We start from the raw sequence: 16,751 nt of genomic DNA, 5'->3' as shown, positions 1-16,751 counted from the left end.
CGGGGGCCTCTGGGAGCCGCGCCTGCCAGGCTCACCTTTCCTATTCGCTTCCCCTCCACAGCCAACGCCTTCATCTTGGAGAAATAATGGTAGAAAGACACCACGTAGGTAAGAACGGACTTCTCGTCTGGATGTTCTACATTGACATCTGTGTGGGGAGGAGGAGGAGGAGGAGAAGGAGGAAGAGGAGGAGGAGGAGGAGGAGATAAAGTGCGGCAGCCGAGGAGCCAACCAGGAGGGAGGCCAAAGTCTCCCCTCCACGGCTGATCAACAAGGGTTTGAGGGGCAGACCCTGGACAGGTTCAGACCCATCACTGTTCCGGGAAAGGGGCTTGGGCAGCCACCCCACTGCCACCCCAATCACTTTGCGGGATGTTGTGAGATGGGAATGGATGCTGGGTGAAGCAGGTTCGCGTCTGAGGTTCCCCAGGGACCCTTCCATGCTGGGGCAGATCCTGGCACAGCCTTCCAGGATCAGCAGGGACAGATCAGCCCGTCCCCCGGCTTTGTCCGGGTGCTTTTTGCACTCAAAGCAATGGCCCTTTGGCCCTTTGAGGCCCTGCCACTGGGGGGCTGGGGTCAGCACCTCTACCCCCATCGAACCAAAAGAAGCGGGCCGCTGCACCCATCTCCTGGCCTCTCTTAGCCCAAGAGATGGGCTACGCCTCTCTTTCAGCAACCCCCAAGGGGCAACTGCCAGACTCCCCCAAAAAGGGCCACCCCCCTGGAGAGGAGCCTCTTCAGCTGCTGCCTTTGAGCTGGAGCATCAAAGGCCACGGAGTCCACTGGGCAGAGCGCTCTCTTGGGGAGAAAAACTCTCGTCTGATAGACAGAGAGGAGCAGCAGGTGGGGCCACTCCACTTCAGATTAAAAGGCCATAACGGAAGTCAAATCCTGGCAAACCAGGAAACATTGCTTAAGAAGCCCAGATCCAAGGGGACAGGAGCCACAACATGGAGACTGGCAGCAGACAGGCGAGAAACCAGTTTCTCTGCTGGACACTGACTGAGGAGCTCTTTCCCAGCCCATTTCAAGCCCTGTGGATGAGGGCAGCGACCGGGCAGACTAACTTGGTGCCTGAGCTCCTGCCTTCTGGGAAGCGTCCAGGGAAAGGGGTCTGCATCTGTCACGGAAAGCTGGGCCTGGCAGAGCTCTGGATCTCCAACCTCCATCCACACAGAACCCCCCAACCGCAATTGCCAAGAATCTTTCCCGGCTCAGAGCTGCCTCCACCTCCCAAGGCCAGGAAGGGTTGTCCTTTCTCCAGGAGTCTTGGGCAGGGAAAGCCAGGGTGTGCCCTTCAGGGCCAATTCAGGGCCTTACCCTCAGGGTCCAGCAGTTTAGCCAGGCCCAGCTGCTGTTCGGCAGTGTTGAAGGCCTGCTGGAGATTATAGACTGCATTGGATTTGGTCAACTTCTTGAAGTCAATGATGTCCGGCCTGGGGAGGAAACAGAAGGCCTCCTGAGGGGCTGGATCTATCCAGGGTGGGACCGAGAGAGCATTTCTCCTCATGACATCGGACCTACCCTTATCCTGGGCCAAAGTCCACGAGAAGCCCCCTTCATTTTGCAGCTGGCCAATTGCCAGCTCCTGCAGGAGGCCGCCTGACCGCCCCAGGCCCTGGCTGGAGAGAGCAGCTCCCGGACAGCAGCCCTCCAGCCATGCTTTCTCCAGAGCCCCCTCAGAGCCTCACCTGTGCCTGTGGATGAGAGCGCTGAAGGCCAGCCCGTCCCGCCAGCTGGTGGTGAAGTTCTGAATGTTAACCTCAGGGTAACTGAAAAGGAGGAGGAGCCTCTTCTGAACCAGGGTGGTTTAGGATGGGGAGGGGACCTTGCTGCCCCCTCCACGCCAGCAGGCAGCTGCAGGACCCAAGAGATCACCTGCCCAGGTCAGGCGATTCCACGATTCCATGACATGTGCAAACATTGGCTCACAGCATCGTCACCTCTTGGCTGCCAGGACTCGGCCGCCTCAGAGACACCTGGACCTTGTTCAGGACTCACCCTGCTGTCTTCATTTGGCACCAGAGCAATAGGGCATCCTTGGCCGAGCGGGTTTCTCGGCTATCTTCTGTTTCAATTTTAATCACCTGGATCTGGGAGGGGGAAGCAGAAGAGGGGGGGTCATTTGGCCCTCCTCTCTCCAAAGCTCACCTGTGTCCAGCTCCCTCCCCCCAAGTTTTCATTTCTATAGGTGTCTTCCCTGACATGCCCTAGAAACCAGCCAGCTCCCTCCCTCTTTTGCCCAGGCCGTCCACCCTTCCCCAAACTCTCTGCGACCTGCACAGAATGTTGTTACGGAGAGCTTTGGGAGACAAGAAAATCTCCAGGTTGCTCCAGGTCTCACTTGGAAGCCTCCAGCAGCAGATGACCTCCCTAGCTGGCCCAGCTGCCCAGGCATGGCCCCATTTGTCAGCCCCTCTGGAAGAGCTGCCCTCTTACCCTACCTGGAATCTCAGGATGATGGTCCAGATGAGACCCAGGGTCAGGCGGTGGTTGCCATCCACAATGTCATGAGAACCCACGTTCTCCAGGTGGACTCTCTGCTCCTTCAGGAATTGCAGGGCTTTGTCCACATTTTCCAGGGAGTGGATCCGCATCCTCCCCCGGGTGGGTTTGGGCTGCCACAGAAGCCAATCAAAATATTACTGCTCCCATCAAGACACAGTCTAAGCACATTCAGAATTGACATGTACAAATAACCTTTAAAACTGCACAATTGCAATAAAATAAAAATACTGTGGTATGTTTCTGTCACAGCATAAGTAACACTGATAGTTCTTGACTTACAACCAATAGTATAATGCCCATTCAAAGTTACATCAGACTTGAAAAAAGTTACTCACAACCCATCTTCAAAGGCACAATCATAGCATCATATTTCTGGCAATTGACTTGCATTTACAATCGGTTGCAGAATTCCAGAATTTGGTTAAGAGATTTACAACAAAACAGCCTTGTCTTCTGCCTTTACCAACCACTCTTCTACCAGCCCCTCAAAAAGCATATCTTTTCCCTTCCCTCCCTTCACTGCCTTCCCTTTTGCCCTGGGGCCTGAAGTTACCCAGCAAAAATCAAGGGGGCTCCAACTGTCTGAAAAGCTCACCCCCCCTTTACAAGAGCGACCAGCCTCTCTGGCCCTAAGAGGCACACCTCCCTCCATCCTGCGGGGCAATCATCCCTGAAAAAGCTGAGAGACCCCCATACCAGCTGCTCCCCAGACAGAACTTCCAGCAGCTTGGTCAGTAGGTATCCATCCCTCAGGTCTGTGTAGAGGTCGCTGATTCGGCAGGAGACCTGGCCCAGGTGGGAGTTGATCCACTTGGTGAAAGTCTTCTTCTGCACTGCATCTCGCTCATCTGACAAAATTCACGGGGAGGGAGGGAGGGGCATTAGGCCAATCTCTCACCCCGCAGAGAGCCCACCAGCTCCTCTGGAAGGACTGGAAGCACAAGGGCCATCCTCAAGAGGGCTTGGCTTGAGGGCCATCCCACCCCAGTGAGCCTTTCATTTTCATTGGCCCACGGGGCTTCTGGGGAAGGGACCACAGCTGCAGCCACGGGGGCCCTTCTCGTGCTGCTGCTTAAACACAGAGAGGTGACGGCCACAGTGGGGCCCAATCCCAGACTGCCCAGCATTACCTTCTCACTCTTCCTGATATTAAACTTTTATTCCCAGAGTCTTGCCCCATGGAGATTCCTGGGAGTTGGTCCAGCAATCCCATTCCACCCCCCCCCCGTGAGTTTCAGGGCTCAGCTTCTGGTAGGCACACCTGCCGACCAGGCTTGGCTCTGCCCCTCCCCACACTCCGCACTTAAGGAAGATCCCTCTGAAATAAAACCCCTCCTCTTTATTTAAAAATCCATTGGCTGCACCATTTTAGAGGGGAAGCACCCTCACTCAGCCCCATTTCGGTGCCCCTCCCCATTGCTAAGGTATACTTTCCTGCCCAACAAGAGGAGCCCAGGTGGAAGGCAGCCCTACCTGCGAGGGCCTTGATCCGTGAGCATTCGAAGAGCTTGACAGTGGCCGTAGCCTCCTCCCAAGGCCGGGGGTGGGGAGAGTCGGTGCCCTCCCATCGGGTATTGCTGAGTTGCTGCTGGGCCTCCTGATTATCCAGCTGAACCGGTGTAACATTTGCCATGTTGCTGCTTTCCTGGGAGCCCCATAAAGGGGTGACATGAACCCGTGAAGCTGCACCCGCCACTTACATGCTGAGTTCCAAAGAAAGAATGAAAAAGAAAACGGCAGCTGTTAAAGGGAGCGCCTGTAGGGCACATCTGCTTTGCCATGCCTACACCTGGCACCAAAGACTGTGCGAGAGGCCACCAACTGGCTGATTCTCTGGTGTGGATGTAGGGGGGCTGGCAGACACCCCCTTTTCAACCAGTCCCCAGTGTAGCCAGCCAGGCAAGGCTGAGAAAAGACATAATACAAGAACATGCAAATTGGTGCATGTTGGCCAATCTGGCCTTTGCTGTCCCCTGAAGCAGATGAGAGGGGAGCAGAACTCATTTGTTTGAACCAGCCCCCTCTTTCCCTCAGGGTGCAACTTGGATACCCTCAAGGCAGCTGGACTGCCTTAATTGGAGGTGGGGGGGTCCAAACCCTTCCGCATACGGAAGCCCCACAGAAGCCACGACTTCCCTCTCCTTCCCTAGGAACTTATCTGGCCCATTCGGAACATGATTGGGAGTCAGAAGTGCCCCCCCCCAGGTGGGAATTCTGTGGCAGCAGCAGCTGCAGCTTAGATTATGGAGGGGGGCTGGCTCCTGAATCAGTGTAGGAAGATGGGGGCCGGAAGGACACAGTCTGACTCCAACAAAAGCCACCCTCTATGGAGCAGAAGGCTTGGAATCGATATTTATTGCTAGGGAAGACAGGCTAAAAGGCAAATCACTTGAAGTCATTTTGAATGCTGAGGGAATCTCTAGAGAGATTAATTTAAGCAGCCTTAGAGGATCTGTCTGCAGCTCATTTTAAGCCACGTCATAAAAGTTGGAAAGAAGACCGGCCCAGGGTGGGCGGGCAGCCATGCCCCTGGCGCCCCGCTAAGCCCAGATGTCTTTCCAAAGCCCCTTTGGCCCCTAGAAGGGGTGAGTTATCAAGGGAAAGCCCTTGGGGGCATTCACAGCATCAGGTAATGGCCACAAGGTGTGACAGAATCATTCCTCCCTCCCTATATTTAAGGCAAGGTGGCTGTCCACGTTCAGTGGGTTTTGACAGGTGATTTCAGGAGCCCTGGGGTGCCTGGCCATCTTAAGGAGCCGCTCAGAGAAGGGGGTTCTTGGCCCAATGAGAGTCACCCATCAAGGAAGCCAGGGGCCGGACGATGGCCGGGCATTGTGAGTGAAGCTTCTATGATAGAGCTCAGCACATTGGGCTGAGTGCAAGGTATGAACGTGAGCCTGGCACCTGCTCCCTTGCTCCAAGGCCCCAGGCAGGGTGCAGGGAGGGCTCGGGAAACACCCCCCCCCCCAATTCAGCAAACCACCTGATCCCCTGCAGGGGAGCAAGAGGTCCTCTCATCACATTGTTGATGCCCCTCATTTGCACCCCATTTGGACACCCCAAATAAGCAGCCCAAATTTTGTCAGGTTTGGGAATCTGGAGCTCATCACTGCAAGGCAGAAGGAGAGGTGCTGTTTCATCCCATCCTGGACAGAGAAGGAACCAGATCCCTGGCCTTGTTTTGCAAAAAAGGGCTCAGCAAGGGAGGAATGAAGAGCCTGGATGATCCCCCTCACCCCACCACCATTTAAGGCCTCCTTCCTTCTATCCTGATGGGGCAGACACAGCCCAGGGTTCAGAAGCAACCTCCTCACCCCGTCAGCAGCCTCCATAGGCCTGCAGGGGGTTCTGCCCCACGGAGGCAAGAGGACCTTTCTGCTCCTACCCCGCCCTGGGGAATGGCTCTGTTGCGGGGACGGGTGACCCTCGAAGGGCGGCTGGGTCCGGAAGTGCTGACCATCTGTTGTGCGCCCAGACTCTCGGCCTGCTCCCGCCCCTCCTGAGAGGCTTCCGGAGAACCGGCTCCGGCTCTTCCCCGCTTCGCTCCCGTTCCTGGCCCTGTCATTAGAGCCCGACGGGGTCCCTCGGGCCTCCTCCCCCGAGCGCAGCCGCGGCCTGGCCAACCTCACCTGAGCACCGGCGACTTGCCGGGCCTCATCCCTCCCCAGCGGCCGGGCTCTCGACAGTGGTCGCAGGAGCAGAGCAGAGCCGTCCGGCGGTACCGGCCGCGGCCTCGCTATGCCTGTCTCGCTATCGCCGTCCTGGTCCAGCAGCCAATCCAGGAGCGCCGCTCCGCCCCTCCACGAAGGCCGGAGAGCCCCCCTCCCTCCCGCAACCGCCGCGCCCGCTGCAAGGGCTGCTTTCCAGGAGCTGCGGCGGCGCTCCTTTCTCCCGCCGCTCAGCAGCCCCGGAGCACGCGGTCCGGCAGCCGCGCCGGCCAGGAGAGATGCCCGGACGGGTCTGCGGCAGCAGGCGGGGGCGAAGCGGCTCACCTTGCGCCAGTCCTTGACTTCCTCCCGTCCGGCCGCCGGCTTCTGGACGCGAGCAGCGGCTGCTGGTTGGAGCGAGGGGCGCCGCAGTGCTGGGCTCCCGCGGCTGCGAGTGCCGAGGAGGCGTAGCTTGAATTGGAAAAAAGGGCTGCGCGACTGTGGCGGAAAGAACCGGAGCAACGCCCGGCAGTTTGGATAAGAAGGCGCGAGCGAGGCGGCGGCTCCTCTCGCCGGTAACTGCGCCGATCACGCCAAATCGGAGTAAGCCGCGATGGAGGGACCCGCATGGCTGACCAGTGCCGCCCGGGGACCGGAGAGCTGCGCGGGGACGCCTTGCCCGAAAGAACTACAGCGCAGCCTTGCAGCTTCTGCCTGCCGGCTGGGCTCACCTTCCCGGTGCTGCGGGTAAGGCCCCTCCTCCTTCCCCTCCCGTTCCCTCGGCCTCTCTTTGATTCACATGCTGTGCCGCGCTGTCCTGTTTTCCCCAAACAGACAAGCCTAAAGCTAAGCCGGGCCGGGCGGGAATTCCCAGGGAGGCGCCCCGACCGAGGGGGCTCAGACTGTAGCCCGCGGCTTGTCCACCGTCTAAACTGCTCCCGCCCCTTTCGAGACGGCCCACGGGGGCGCTTTCCTCGGGCGCCCAGGGCCAGCCAGCGGCTCTTCCGAGCACCGGGGGAGGGGAGGCAAGCGTGCCGGCGGAGGAGACGGTTGCTTGTTCCGCTGCGACCCCGAGTGAGCCCGCGGGGGCTCGAGCCTCTGGCCTCCGCTGCGGCTCGCGGGCGCTCTGCTCGCCGCGGGAACCGAAGCGGCGAGGCGCCGCCTTCCGCTGGCCCTACCTCCCCGGGCGGAGCTCCAAGCGGAAGGGCTTGCTTTGGCCCTGGGCTGGAGCGGCGAGGAGGCAACGACGACGGCATGGAGAAAAGCCGCGCGCCTGGAGGCCCGGTTGCCACAGCCTGCAAGAAAATCGCCATCTTCGGCGCCACCGGCATGACGGGCCTGGCCACCCTGGCTCAAGCCCTGGAAGCGGGTGAGGCAGGGCAGGGGCGTCAGCCTGCGGGGGGACAGAACAAGCGGGGTACCCGAGAAGGGGCGCATCGTCCCCCGTCTGCGAAAGGACACGCACGGGAAGCGGCTGCTTCCCCGGAGAAGCGCCCCAGCGGCTGACAACTGGGGGCGGGGGGGGGGAGGCGAATACCGAAGGAGCAGCGGGCGGCTAATATGTACCGTTTATTTGTTTGCGAAGTGGGGTTGGTAAAAGGCTTCTGATCAAGGGTGCATTTCCTCAGTTGGCATTGCACCTGCAAGTTATTCCATGGTATGGTGCTACCAGTGAGGCCATAATCCATAGTTTGGTTTCAGGAAATGGCCCAGGTGTGGGAGCTTCCCCAGACCCCTCAGGGCTGGTTTAGCAGGTGATGCCAGCAGACCTGACCCCCAAAGCAGCCCTGTTCCTGTTCCAATGTGCTTGGCAGGCTGAAGTGGCCAGGGCTGGCTAGGCGCTTGGAATGCAAGGCCTTGGCTATCACAAGTCGCCTGGCATCCTCCCCTCCCCTGCTTGCCCTGTGCTGTGCAGTGATAAGGAGGAGACTATGGGGCCAGCCCTGCAGGGATCTTGCAGCTTCTTTGGGAGTTGAACTAATTGGTGAGGGGAGAGGGGCCGGGGAAAGCTTGCTGCAATTGTTTTGGTTGTGGAAGCCCCCTGAGAAAAGGGGTCCCCAGTGATCCTCTGGATGGGCATTGCAGCCATAACTGTGGAGGGGCTGAGGGCCTTTGGGCCGGTCAACCTAGGTGGTGGATTGTAGATTAGGCCTGACCCTTGTGCTTCTTCTGAGTTTCAAGGTACAATGGTCCTCTAGGCCAGCCATTTATGAAGCCATGGATGGAAGGGGGAAGTCAAGGTAACTTGAATAGCATAGGGGGGAGAGGGGGAGGGCTTGGAGTTCATTTAAGTGGGGCTGAGCTGCTTAGAGGGGGTTGGTCCTGTGCTCTCAAACTTGGCACAGAGGCAGGGAGAAATGCCAGAATTGCCCAACACAGCTCTGGTTAATTTTCAAAGGAAAAATGTCTCCACAAGAGAATTAGTTAGAAGGGCCCATTTAAGGATAGCAAGCGGCGTAAAATGTCCTGGAGAATGTTCCAAAAAAGAACGTTTTACCACATAAGAAATTGCAATACAAAAAATGCTGCCAGGCCAAACAGGTTTAGCATTTCCTCTGTAATTTATTTCTGAAACATGTGAACAAGCCAAGAAGAAATTTACCTGAAGTTATTTTAAAAAGACAAAGCATGTAATGCTGAACAACCGGAGGAGACAATTAAACGTTCAAGGGAAAAGAAAATCTTGTGGCCTAAGTGGGAGGAGCAGAATGCTGGCCAGGAGGGCGGGGGGGGGGCAGAAATTCCTCCTCTGAACTGTCCCCACCTTGCTAACCCAATCAGGGCAAAGGACTGAAGCCTTCTTCACCCGCCTGCTCTGAGGCTTCCTTTGCTGCTCCCTCCAAGAGCTTTGTGGGAAGATGCCTTGACCAGCTGCTTTCTCTTCCCCCTTGCCAGGCTACCACGTGACGGTGCTGGTACGGGATCCTGTCCGGCTGCCCCCTGAGTTACAGCCAGCGCAAGTGGTGGTCGGAGACGTGTTGAACCGGGCAGACGTCGATGGAGCCATGAGTGGGCAGGACGCTGTGATCATCATCTTGGGCACCCGCAATGACCTCAGTAGGAGCGGTGGCACTTCCTCCCCCGCCTCTCCCTGTTCCGAGGCTTTTGGCTCACACGAGTTTTCTTCTCTGCCTCTCAGGCCCCACCACAATGATGTCCGAAGGCACCCGGAACATCGTGGCATCCATGAAGTCCTGCGGCATCCGCAAAGTGGTGGTCTGTCTCTCAGGTAGGCATCCCGCGCAAAGGTCATGTTCTCCTGCCTCCTGGACAGGACTTCCTGTTGAGTGATGGGTGAGAAAGCACCCCCTTGCTGCCTGTCTGATGGCCCCGGGTTTCCTTGGGGAAAAGAACTGCATTGGGTCTCAGGGAGTTAAGAGAATGGAGAGATGGTTCCAGGCAGCTGGAGATCTTGGAGGCTGGAAGGGGGATGATGGCCTCACCTCTGCTCTTCTCCAGACCAAACGGGATGGGCCCCACAGAGTGTGCTGAGCTGCCTGGGATTCCTGCAAGGAGGTTTTTGCCTTCCTTAGTCTCCAGAGTCCTTTCTTTGTTGCTGTTCATCTTGGGCTGTTAAGCTTAGGCTCCCAAGGCCCTTGGACGCTCTCGCCCTCTCCCGCAAAGAGGTGGGCCGAGTTGAGTCGGCCTTGGGCTGCCCTTGCAAGGGAGACCCAGGCACTGCAATGAGGGGTTTCTCTTGGGGTTTTTGCTTGTAGCTTTCCTGATGTGGGACCTGGAAAAAGTTCCCACCAAGCTGCGGCCAGTGACCGAAGACCACATCCGGATGCAGCAGATCCTGAAAGAGTCAGGCCTGGACTGCGTCTATGTCATGCCGCCTCACATTGCAGGTGTGCCCTGGGGAGAGAGCTGGGTGGTGGGAGCACAGTGGCCGGCAACCGCCAGGTCAATCTGGGCACAGGAAGGGTTTGTGACTCTGGAGGTAGTCAGCAAAATCATCCATGCACAAAAAAACATTTTCCACCAGTGGGGTAACCCAGAACCCCCTAATATAGAAATGCGCCCCATTTTCAGTGCTAAACGAAGCTTGGTCAAAATGCTTCTTTTAAATGCAGCGGGCTCGATCTGGTTATCCCAAGGTAAATAACGCCCAGTGGCCAGATTGGCTTCTATTGAGTGTGTGATAGAACTGCCATTATGGTTTATTCCAGAAATCGGGAAGAAGCCAACTGTGGCTGAGCCAGGGCTGCTCCCTGAATGGCTGGCCCAGTTGGGTTTTGGATGCGGCTTCTGGCAATGGGTGTTTTTCCTCCTGCAGGTGACCAGCCCCTCACCGGTGACTACACTGTAACCGTGAACAGCTCGAGTAGTGCCCGAGTCATCTCCAAGCATGACCTGGGGCACTTCTTTCTCAAGTGTCTGACCACGTCTGAGTATGATGGGAAAAATGTCTACCTCTCCAGGCATTATCCCAAGCCATGACCCCTCCTCAGAAGGCCGGAAATCACTGCCTTGGATGCATTTGCCCCCCTCCGTCCCTTGTGCTACTGAGTGCCTCCCCGCCTCTCATAGGAAGCCCAGGAGGGCAGCAGATGCCCACCCCAGCGCCCTGCAGCAGGCAGACCAGCTGCCCGCAGTCCCTGTGTGTTGAAGCTCCCCTGACTCCAAATGCAGCTGGGCAGGCTCTGGCTCCTGTGTGGACCGGTGGTCTGCAACTTCCTCCCCATGGCAGAATGCTTGCTACTCTTTGGGTAGCAAGGATTTTTGCTGTACCGAGGAAAGCCTTTGCACAGCACAAATGGTAGAACCATAGAACAAATGGTCTAGGGCAGTGGTTCTCAACCTGTGGGTCGGGACCCCATTTGGGGTCGAACGACCATTTCACGGGGGTCGCCAAACAACGCAGTCCGCCATTTTTTCCCCCTTTTCCTTAGCTGTGCTACTCCCTTTTATTCTATTGGCTTTTGAAAGCCAATAGAATAGACTCTCTTGAATAGAGTTTAATTCTATTGGCTTTCAAAAGCCAAGAGGAATTGTCCAGGCTGTCTCTGCCCTGCTGAGCCCGCCAAAAGTCCCATTCTGCAAACGGTGCTGCACCAGTTGATTAGTCCTCGACTTACGACCGGTTGAGTAGTCCTCGACTTACAACCGGTTGGGGCTCGCGGCATTAAAAAGGTTGAGAACCACTCTCCTGCTCGAGCAGAGGGTTGGACTAGAAGACCACCGAGGTCCCTTCCAACCCTATGATTCTATGTTCTAAGTGGAAGGCAGTAGCCAAGCCCCTTTCATCAGCAGAGAGCAGGTTGGATGCAGAGGCCACCTTGAAAATTAGGTATCCAGCTATAAACAAACCCATCAGAATTAGTAAAAGTCTGGATGGCAAGTAACAACATCCCCACGTTAATGTTAATCTTCCTCCTGTGTTGCTAAGAAACCTTAATTCATGTTGATGCTTGCAAAGTTCTGTGCAACTTGAAAGCATACAAAGTATAAGCAGCTAATCAAATAAATACCAAACTATTTGGATGGTAATGTGATCACTTGGATCTAATTAAGAACTGTCTTTGAAGGAGTTTTCAATAATATTTTGCGCTGAACCATTAATTCTTCGTGTTTTGGTTAAAAGGGAGAAGAGTGGAGCGGACAGGGAGATTCTTGCTCCCTGCTAGTGGCCCCAAAGAGGGAGGACAGATTGGGTATGCTTTTGGGGGGGCTGCATCTTGCCTGGCCATTGTCGCACTTGCACTGGGACACACAAATGTCAAGGGAATAAACACGGATGGGCATTTAGTGGCCAACTGGAGGTCTGGGGCAATAACTCAGCTGCTTTTCATGCAGGGAAACATGAAAAAACAGGATTTCATGAATAGTAAAATAAAAGATTGAGCTAATAGTCACAACAATTCAATTAAAAATGGTCATGACTATGATTTATTGCATAAGCCATGATTAGATGGATTCATATAACACAAATCAGTGTAGTGCAGCAGTTAACAGGCTGCACTAGAAACCGGGAGATGTGAGTTCTAATCCTCCCTTTTGGCCAACTGGGTGATTGGGCCACTCTCTCTCTCGGCCAGCCCACCTCACAGGGTTGTTGTGATGAGGAAATACGCCTGAGCGTTAGGTGTCTTCGCTGCCTCCAGTTGACCAAATATTTTAAAAAGCGGGAGTGTTTTTGAAACCCGGCCCTGAGGCTTCTTCAGACCTCACACCTTTCTCCGAGGAGGCGGACGAGGCGTCTGCGGGTTGGGCGTTTCAGTTCTCCATCAGCCACAGCGCAGCGGAACCGTCCTGCGTCGGGAGACCACTGGCCTCCCTCCGGGCAATCGCACGGCCTCACCCTGGTGCCCCTAGACTCGGAAGAGGCGCGGCGGGCGAGAGGCTGCTGCGAACGCCGCCCGCCTACGGCCTCAGGGAAAGGCGTCTCCGAGCACCGCCTCTAGGGGTCGCCCTTTCCCCAACCCGCAGTCGAGGCGCGGACTCCGCAGCAGCGCCCCCTGCCGGACAGATTTGAAAGCTACTCCCCTGCCCAGCCAATCAGCGTGGCCTCGTGGGTTGGTTCGGTCGGCCGCCCTTCCTTTCGTTGCGTCCGCCCACTCTATGGAGATGAGGTGTTCGTGAGAGCGCTCCTATTGGTCGCGAAGGCTTCCTCCGCCCACGCAGGGCGCCCGGAGCGATCCTCCACTCGTCGAACCCGATAGATTCGCCTGGATCGCCGGGGGAGGCATGCTGGCCGGCGATTCGTTACGCGCCGGCTTCCAGATCCCGCTGAGTGGCCTCTGAGCAGCCGGGTAGGTGAGTCCGGGGCCCGCGGAAACCCGCCGGCCGGAGGGTCAGCCGGCGCGAGAGGCGGGCAGGGAGGCGTCGGCTGCCGTTGGCGTGAGTCACCCTCCGCTTCCGCGCCTCTCGCTCGCTCGCCCGCCCGCCCGCCCAGGAGGGGACGGGCAGGGCAGGCGCCTCCGTCGCTGGCCGCGCGCAGCCGGGCCGGGGATCGCCGCGCGCCCTTCCCTCCCTGCGCGCTTCTGCCGGAGTCCCGAGCGCCCAACCCTTTCCGGCCAGCGGCGCGGAAGGGAAGCGCTTGCCCGCCGTGCCGGGGAAACGGGCGGTCCGGGCGCGCTCGAGGTGGCTTTGCTTCCTCCCCCTCCCCCGGAGGCGCTCCGTCGTCGCGGGTATGAGATGAGCAGGCCAGGTGAGGTGACTCCCAGCTTCCGGTAGTCTTGCGGGCCGCCATCCCCTTACTTCGTCCGTCCTCCCTGGTGTCGCCAAGCTCCCCACCGGCAACTTTTAGAAGCGATTTGGTTCCCGAAACATGAACCGCTGGGAAACCTGCCGGGTAAAGACCGTCACGGGACCCGCCAAGGAGCTGCTCCGAGGCAAAAGATGTCTTCGTTGCCCCCCCCCCCGGAATTGATCGCAACCTTCCAGATACACATTTCCCGCTCCAGATGGCAGCCAGGGTGGGATGGGAGGCCTGAAACTGGATCAGGAGGTGCCTGGAGATCAGAGGGGAACCTTGGCAAGAGGTAGGGAGGTGATATTGAAAAGGAAAGCAAGAACAGTTGAGTAAAGGGGTGAGAAAAAAACCGGAAGTAACCTTGCTTGGGTCTTTGGGTAGGAGTGGGGCAGAGGGATACCCAGTAGGCTTTCAGTTCTATAACACTGAAGTAGCATCCCTGAAATCCTTGCTCTGTCTGCACTCTGGCCTGCTTCGCAGGGCTGACCCATGGGCCTGGCTGGGGTTGGTATCACTGATGGTTTCCCTTCTGTTCCTTTCCAGAAATCGGCTGATGAAAGCCATGAAGCGAAAGTGGACCGAAGAGGAGGCTGAGCCTGCTTCAGCCACACCGTGCAGCTCTCTCTTCAGCTTGTCTGTCTCCAAGCTCCACCAAAGCCTGCAACATGTTGAGCCCAACCTCAGGCACCTGGTGCTGGTGGCCAACACGCTCCGTCGCTTCCAGGGGGAGATGCAACCAGGGCCTGCCCCTATTCTCCAGGCCACCTTAGGCCAGGAAGACCTTTCTGAGGGCAGCCCGATGCCCAGTGCCCTGGCCTGCAACCTGTCAGAGCCCAGCTGGAGGCTGATGTCACCCCCTTCTCTGTCCCCCTACGTGGGCGACCTCCTCCTTTCCAATGGGGACTCATCTGCCTTACAGGCCTTTTCGGAGGACTTGAGTGATATTGGTCAGCCTGAAGAGCGCCAGCTGTGTTTGCTCAGCCCTGAGGCTGAATGGACGCCCCCTGCCTGCCCTTCTAGCACCCTGGACCTTCTAAGCCCTGGTGGCTACCTCCTGGAAGATAGCCTGGAGGGGGTCTTTGAGGATATAGACACCTCCATGTATGACTGCGATCTGTGGCTGCCCACCAGCCTCCCCAACTTCAAGGAGGCCTTCTGCTCACCAGGAGAGCAGAGGCCAGATCTGGCAGACCTTGACTGTCTCATGGATGTGCTTGTGGGGGTATAGGAACTATGAGGGCACCGTCAAAGAAAATTGTGATCCCTGGTTGCCTGCTGAAAATGGGTGTAGACAGGGAAAGAGCCGCTGCCACAGAGAACAAAGTCTTCATTGCATCTTCTGTAAAACTGTTTCTAGCTCCTCACACAGCTACCTCTTTGGAAGCTTTCTCAAAAGAAAAGTGACCAACTTTAAATAAGTTGGGTACTCTACTTGCTGTCTCCAATTTCAGGCTAACGGTCATCTGCTACAGCAAAATTCTGCAGTGGCTTAAAGAGGCTCTGATTCAGCCAGAATCTTTTTCTTGCACAAAGGGCTTGATCTGTCTCGGGGAGCTTCAACGGGCTGGTCTCTTTATGTAAGTAGATAGAGCGGCTCCCACAGGTTGGGCAGTCAGGTGTGGTAAGATTGAAGGTAATTTATTATATGAGCATCAAGTATTGAAAAAAGTGAAAAAGCTGCATCCTGTTAAAGTGCTTTAAAGAATTCAACACTTTCCTATTGGAATGACATGTATTCTGTGTATTTGAGGAGGGACAGGAAGAGAATCTTTGCTGGTACAGGGTCTTCTTTCCTGCCGCCAGAGCTCCCAGAGCCTCCTGACCAAGCGCGCCCGACTGTGGCTTTCCCTTCTTGTTTTGGAACAGCCACAGCAAGTGCCCGGGGCCTTTTCAGGGAGCAGGTTAGAATCCCAACCTGCACCTGGCCACTCCTCATTTGGCGCTGGAAGAGAAAGACAAATCCCTTGATGGATGTCCTGGGGAGGCAGAGCAGTGAGGGAGAGTTTGTGGCATAAGGCAGGGGCTTCTGTGAGGGATGGGACGTTGCTGGCCTTGGAAGGGGTGCCCAAAGTGGTTGCTGGAGTGGAAAGAAACTCCAGGATAGGGAGTTCATGCAGAGGGCAAATTCTGAACTGATTTGGCATCAATTTAAGGTGAAGAATGTAGAACTATTTGGGGTTGGATCAAGGACGGGGGGCGCATCTAATCCAACAGCTTTTCTTCCACAGTGACAACCCAGCTATGAATGAAAACAAGGAAAGTGGGCTCTGGGTTTTGCTCTGCCCTGCCCGATTGCCTCCTGCTGCTCAGGGAGATTCCAGGTTGCTTGTCTTTCAATAATTGGTGTTATAAATCCATCTTTAGATTGTCTAAGCAAGTGGCTGTTCTCAACCTTGCAGTGGAATGGTGGTTGGAGCTGAACAATACATTAAAGTGTGTTTTGACTAGTTACTGTTTATTGACACAACTACAGAAATTCACACAAGGACAGCCTATCTCACTTTATCTTGCTCTGTGAATCAGACTGATATTAAAACATGGAGCAAAGAAATCCCCTCCTGAAGCTTTCCCCAGAGGCTCTTAATCTCTGGACTATCACCATTCCTTGGCCCCTTTTTTGTAAGTTACAGATTTCTGTGTTTACATCTAAATGTACTCTAAGACTGAACCAATCTGCTTTTTAAACATTTTTCTTTTGCCTAAAAAACTTCTATGTTGGTTACCAGAACTCATTTGGCTGTGGCAGAGATTTGATCAGCAAATAGATAATAAGGAAAAGAAAGAATGAAAACCTGCAGAGGAAGAGGATGGGACGTCTAGAGAGATTCTCCATCATCCAGGTCAGGGTCGTCCCAAAGGTGCTTTTTCCAAATGGCAACTGGAGTTTCTTGTTTATTTTTTTCTTTGAAAAAGTTTCACTTCTCTTCTAGGAAGCTTCTTCAGTTCAACGTCTTGGAAGAGAAGTGACAAATTTTCAAAGAAAAAAAAAAAACCCAAAAGGCACCTTTGGGACAAGTGGGTAGGACCGAAAATGGCACCATATGGGTCTGTGTGTGTGCCTGCAAGGGAACATTTTCCAGTCTCACCCAACTGCCATAACCTCAACCACAAACACATCTTGCTCTCTAAAGTTGTGTGGCCCACTGCCCCACAAAATGCCAGCCCAGCTGGCAGCTCTTGACATCCTCCATGATGCTTTTCCGACAGGCAGGCTCCTGGATGACTTAGCTGGAGCGCCAATCCAGCAGAGAGCAGGAGGGGCACATTTGTCCAGCCCCTCCGAAAAAGCTCAGCTCCCCACTGGAGGAGGGTGCCGCAAGAGCTCCTGTCGTCTTCCCCAGCCTTGTGGCTGAGATGGGGTGGAAACTTGTGGAGAGTCAAACGGAGCCCAGAAATTC

General features: G+C 55.9%; 3 protein-coding genes across 7 annotated transcripts in view; 2 read left to right on the top strand and 1 right to left on the bottom strand.

Moving 5' to 3' along the window:
* Positions 1-7,046, bottom strand: part of SPTBN4 (spectrin beta, non-erythrocytic 4) — a 33,870-nt gene extending 26,824 nt beyond the window's left edge. For 2 of the 3 annotated variants that reach the window (XR_005558942.1, XM_039361826.1), the window contains exons 1-8: positions 6,504-7,046; positions 3,985-4,214; positions 3,208-3,359; positions 2,448-2,621; positions 2,005-2,096; positions 1,695-1,775; positions 1,324-1,439; positions 36-148 (exon numbers count right to left, since the gene is read on the bottom strand). Coding sequence is in view for 2 of the 3 variants with exons in the window: in XM_039361826.1 (XP_039217760.1) it covers positions 36-148; positions 1,324-1,439; positions 1,695-1,775; positions 2,005-2,096; positions 2,448-2,621; positions 3,208-3,359; positions 3,985-4,144 (888 nt within the window). In the remaining variant the exon portion in view is untranslated. Of the gene's footprint in view, positions 1-35; positions 149-1,323; positions 1,440-1,694; positions 1,776-2,004; positions 2,097-2,447; positions 2,622-3,207; positions 3,360-3,984; positions 4,215-6,140; positions 6,320-6,503 lie in introns of those variants that run through there. The other variant, XM_039361827.1, reaches the window with a different exon arrangement.
* A 171-nt stretch (positions 7,047-7,217) lies between these two features.
* Positions 7,218-10,833, top strand: BLVRB (biliverdin reductase B). The gene is made up of 5 exons (XM_039361882.1): positions 7,218-7,527; positions 9,054-9,215; positions 9,298-9,387; positions 9,875-10,006; positions 10,435-10,833. The coding sequence occupies exons 1-5, from the start codon at positions 7,413-7,415 to the stop codon at positions 10,596-10,598; spliced, it is 663 nt and encodes a 220-aa protein (XP_039217816.1). The 5' UTR covers positions 7,218-7,412; the 3' UTR covers positions 10,599-10,833.
* A 1,663-nt stretch (positions 10,834-12,496) lies between these two features.
* SERTAD1 (SERTA domain containing 1) lies at positions 12,497-15,800 on the top strand. Of its 3 annotated transcripts, none has more exons than XM_039361919.1 (2): positions 12,497-12,910; positions 13,897-15,800. In XM_039361919.1, the coding sequence occupies exon 2, from the start codon at positions 13,907-13,909 to the stop codon at positions 14,579-14,581; it is 675 nt and encodes a 224-aa protein (XP_039217853.1). In that variant the 5' UTR covers positions 12,497-12,910; positions 13,897-13,906; the 3' UTR covers positions 14,582-15,800. The 3 variants fall into 3 exon arrangements, with proteins under 3 accessions (XP_039217853.1, XP_039217854.1, XP_039217855.1); XM_039361920.1 differs by having other exon boundaries at positions 12,497-12,914; XM_039361921.1 differs by lacking the exon at positions 12,497-12,910 and adding an exon at positions 13,049-13,308.
* The last annotated feature ends 951 nt before the right edge of the window (positions 15,801-16,751 follow it).

The sequence above is a fragment of the Crotalus tigris genome, unplaced genomic scaffold (assembly GCF_016545835.1).
Source record: "Crotalus tigris isolate CLP2741 ecotype Arizona unplaced genomic scaffold, ASM1654583v1 scf7180000019364.2947544272:3078424, whole genome shotgun sequence".
NCBI lineage: Eukaryota > Metazoa > Chordata > Lepidosauria > Squamata > Viperidae > Crotalus > Crotalus tigris.
The sequence above is the reverse complement of the archived record's forward strand: the minus strand, read 5'-3'. Positions and strand labels throughout refer to the sequence as shown.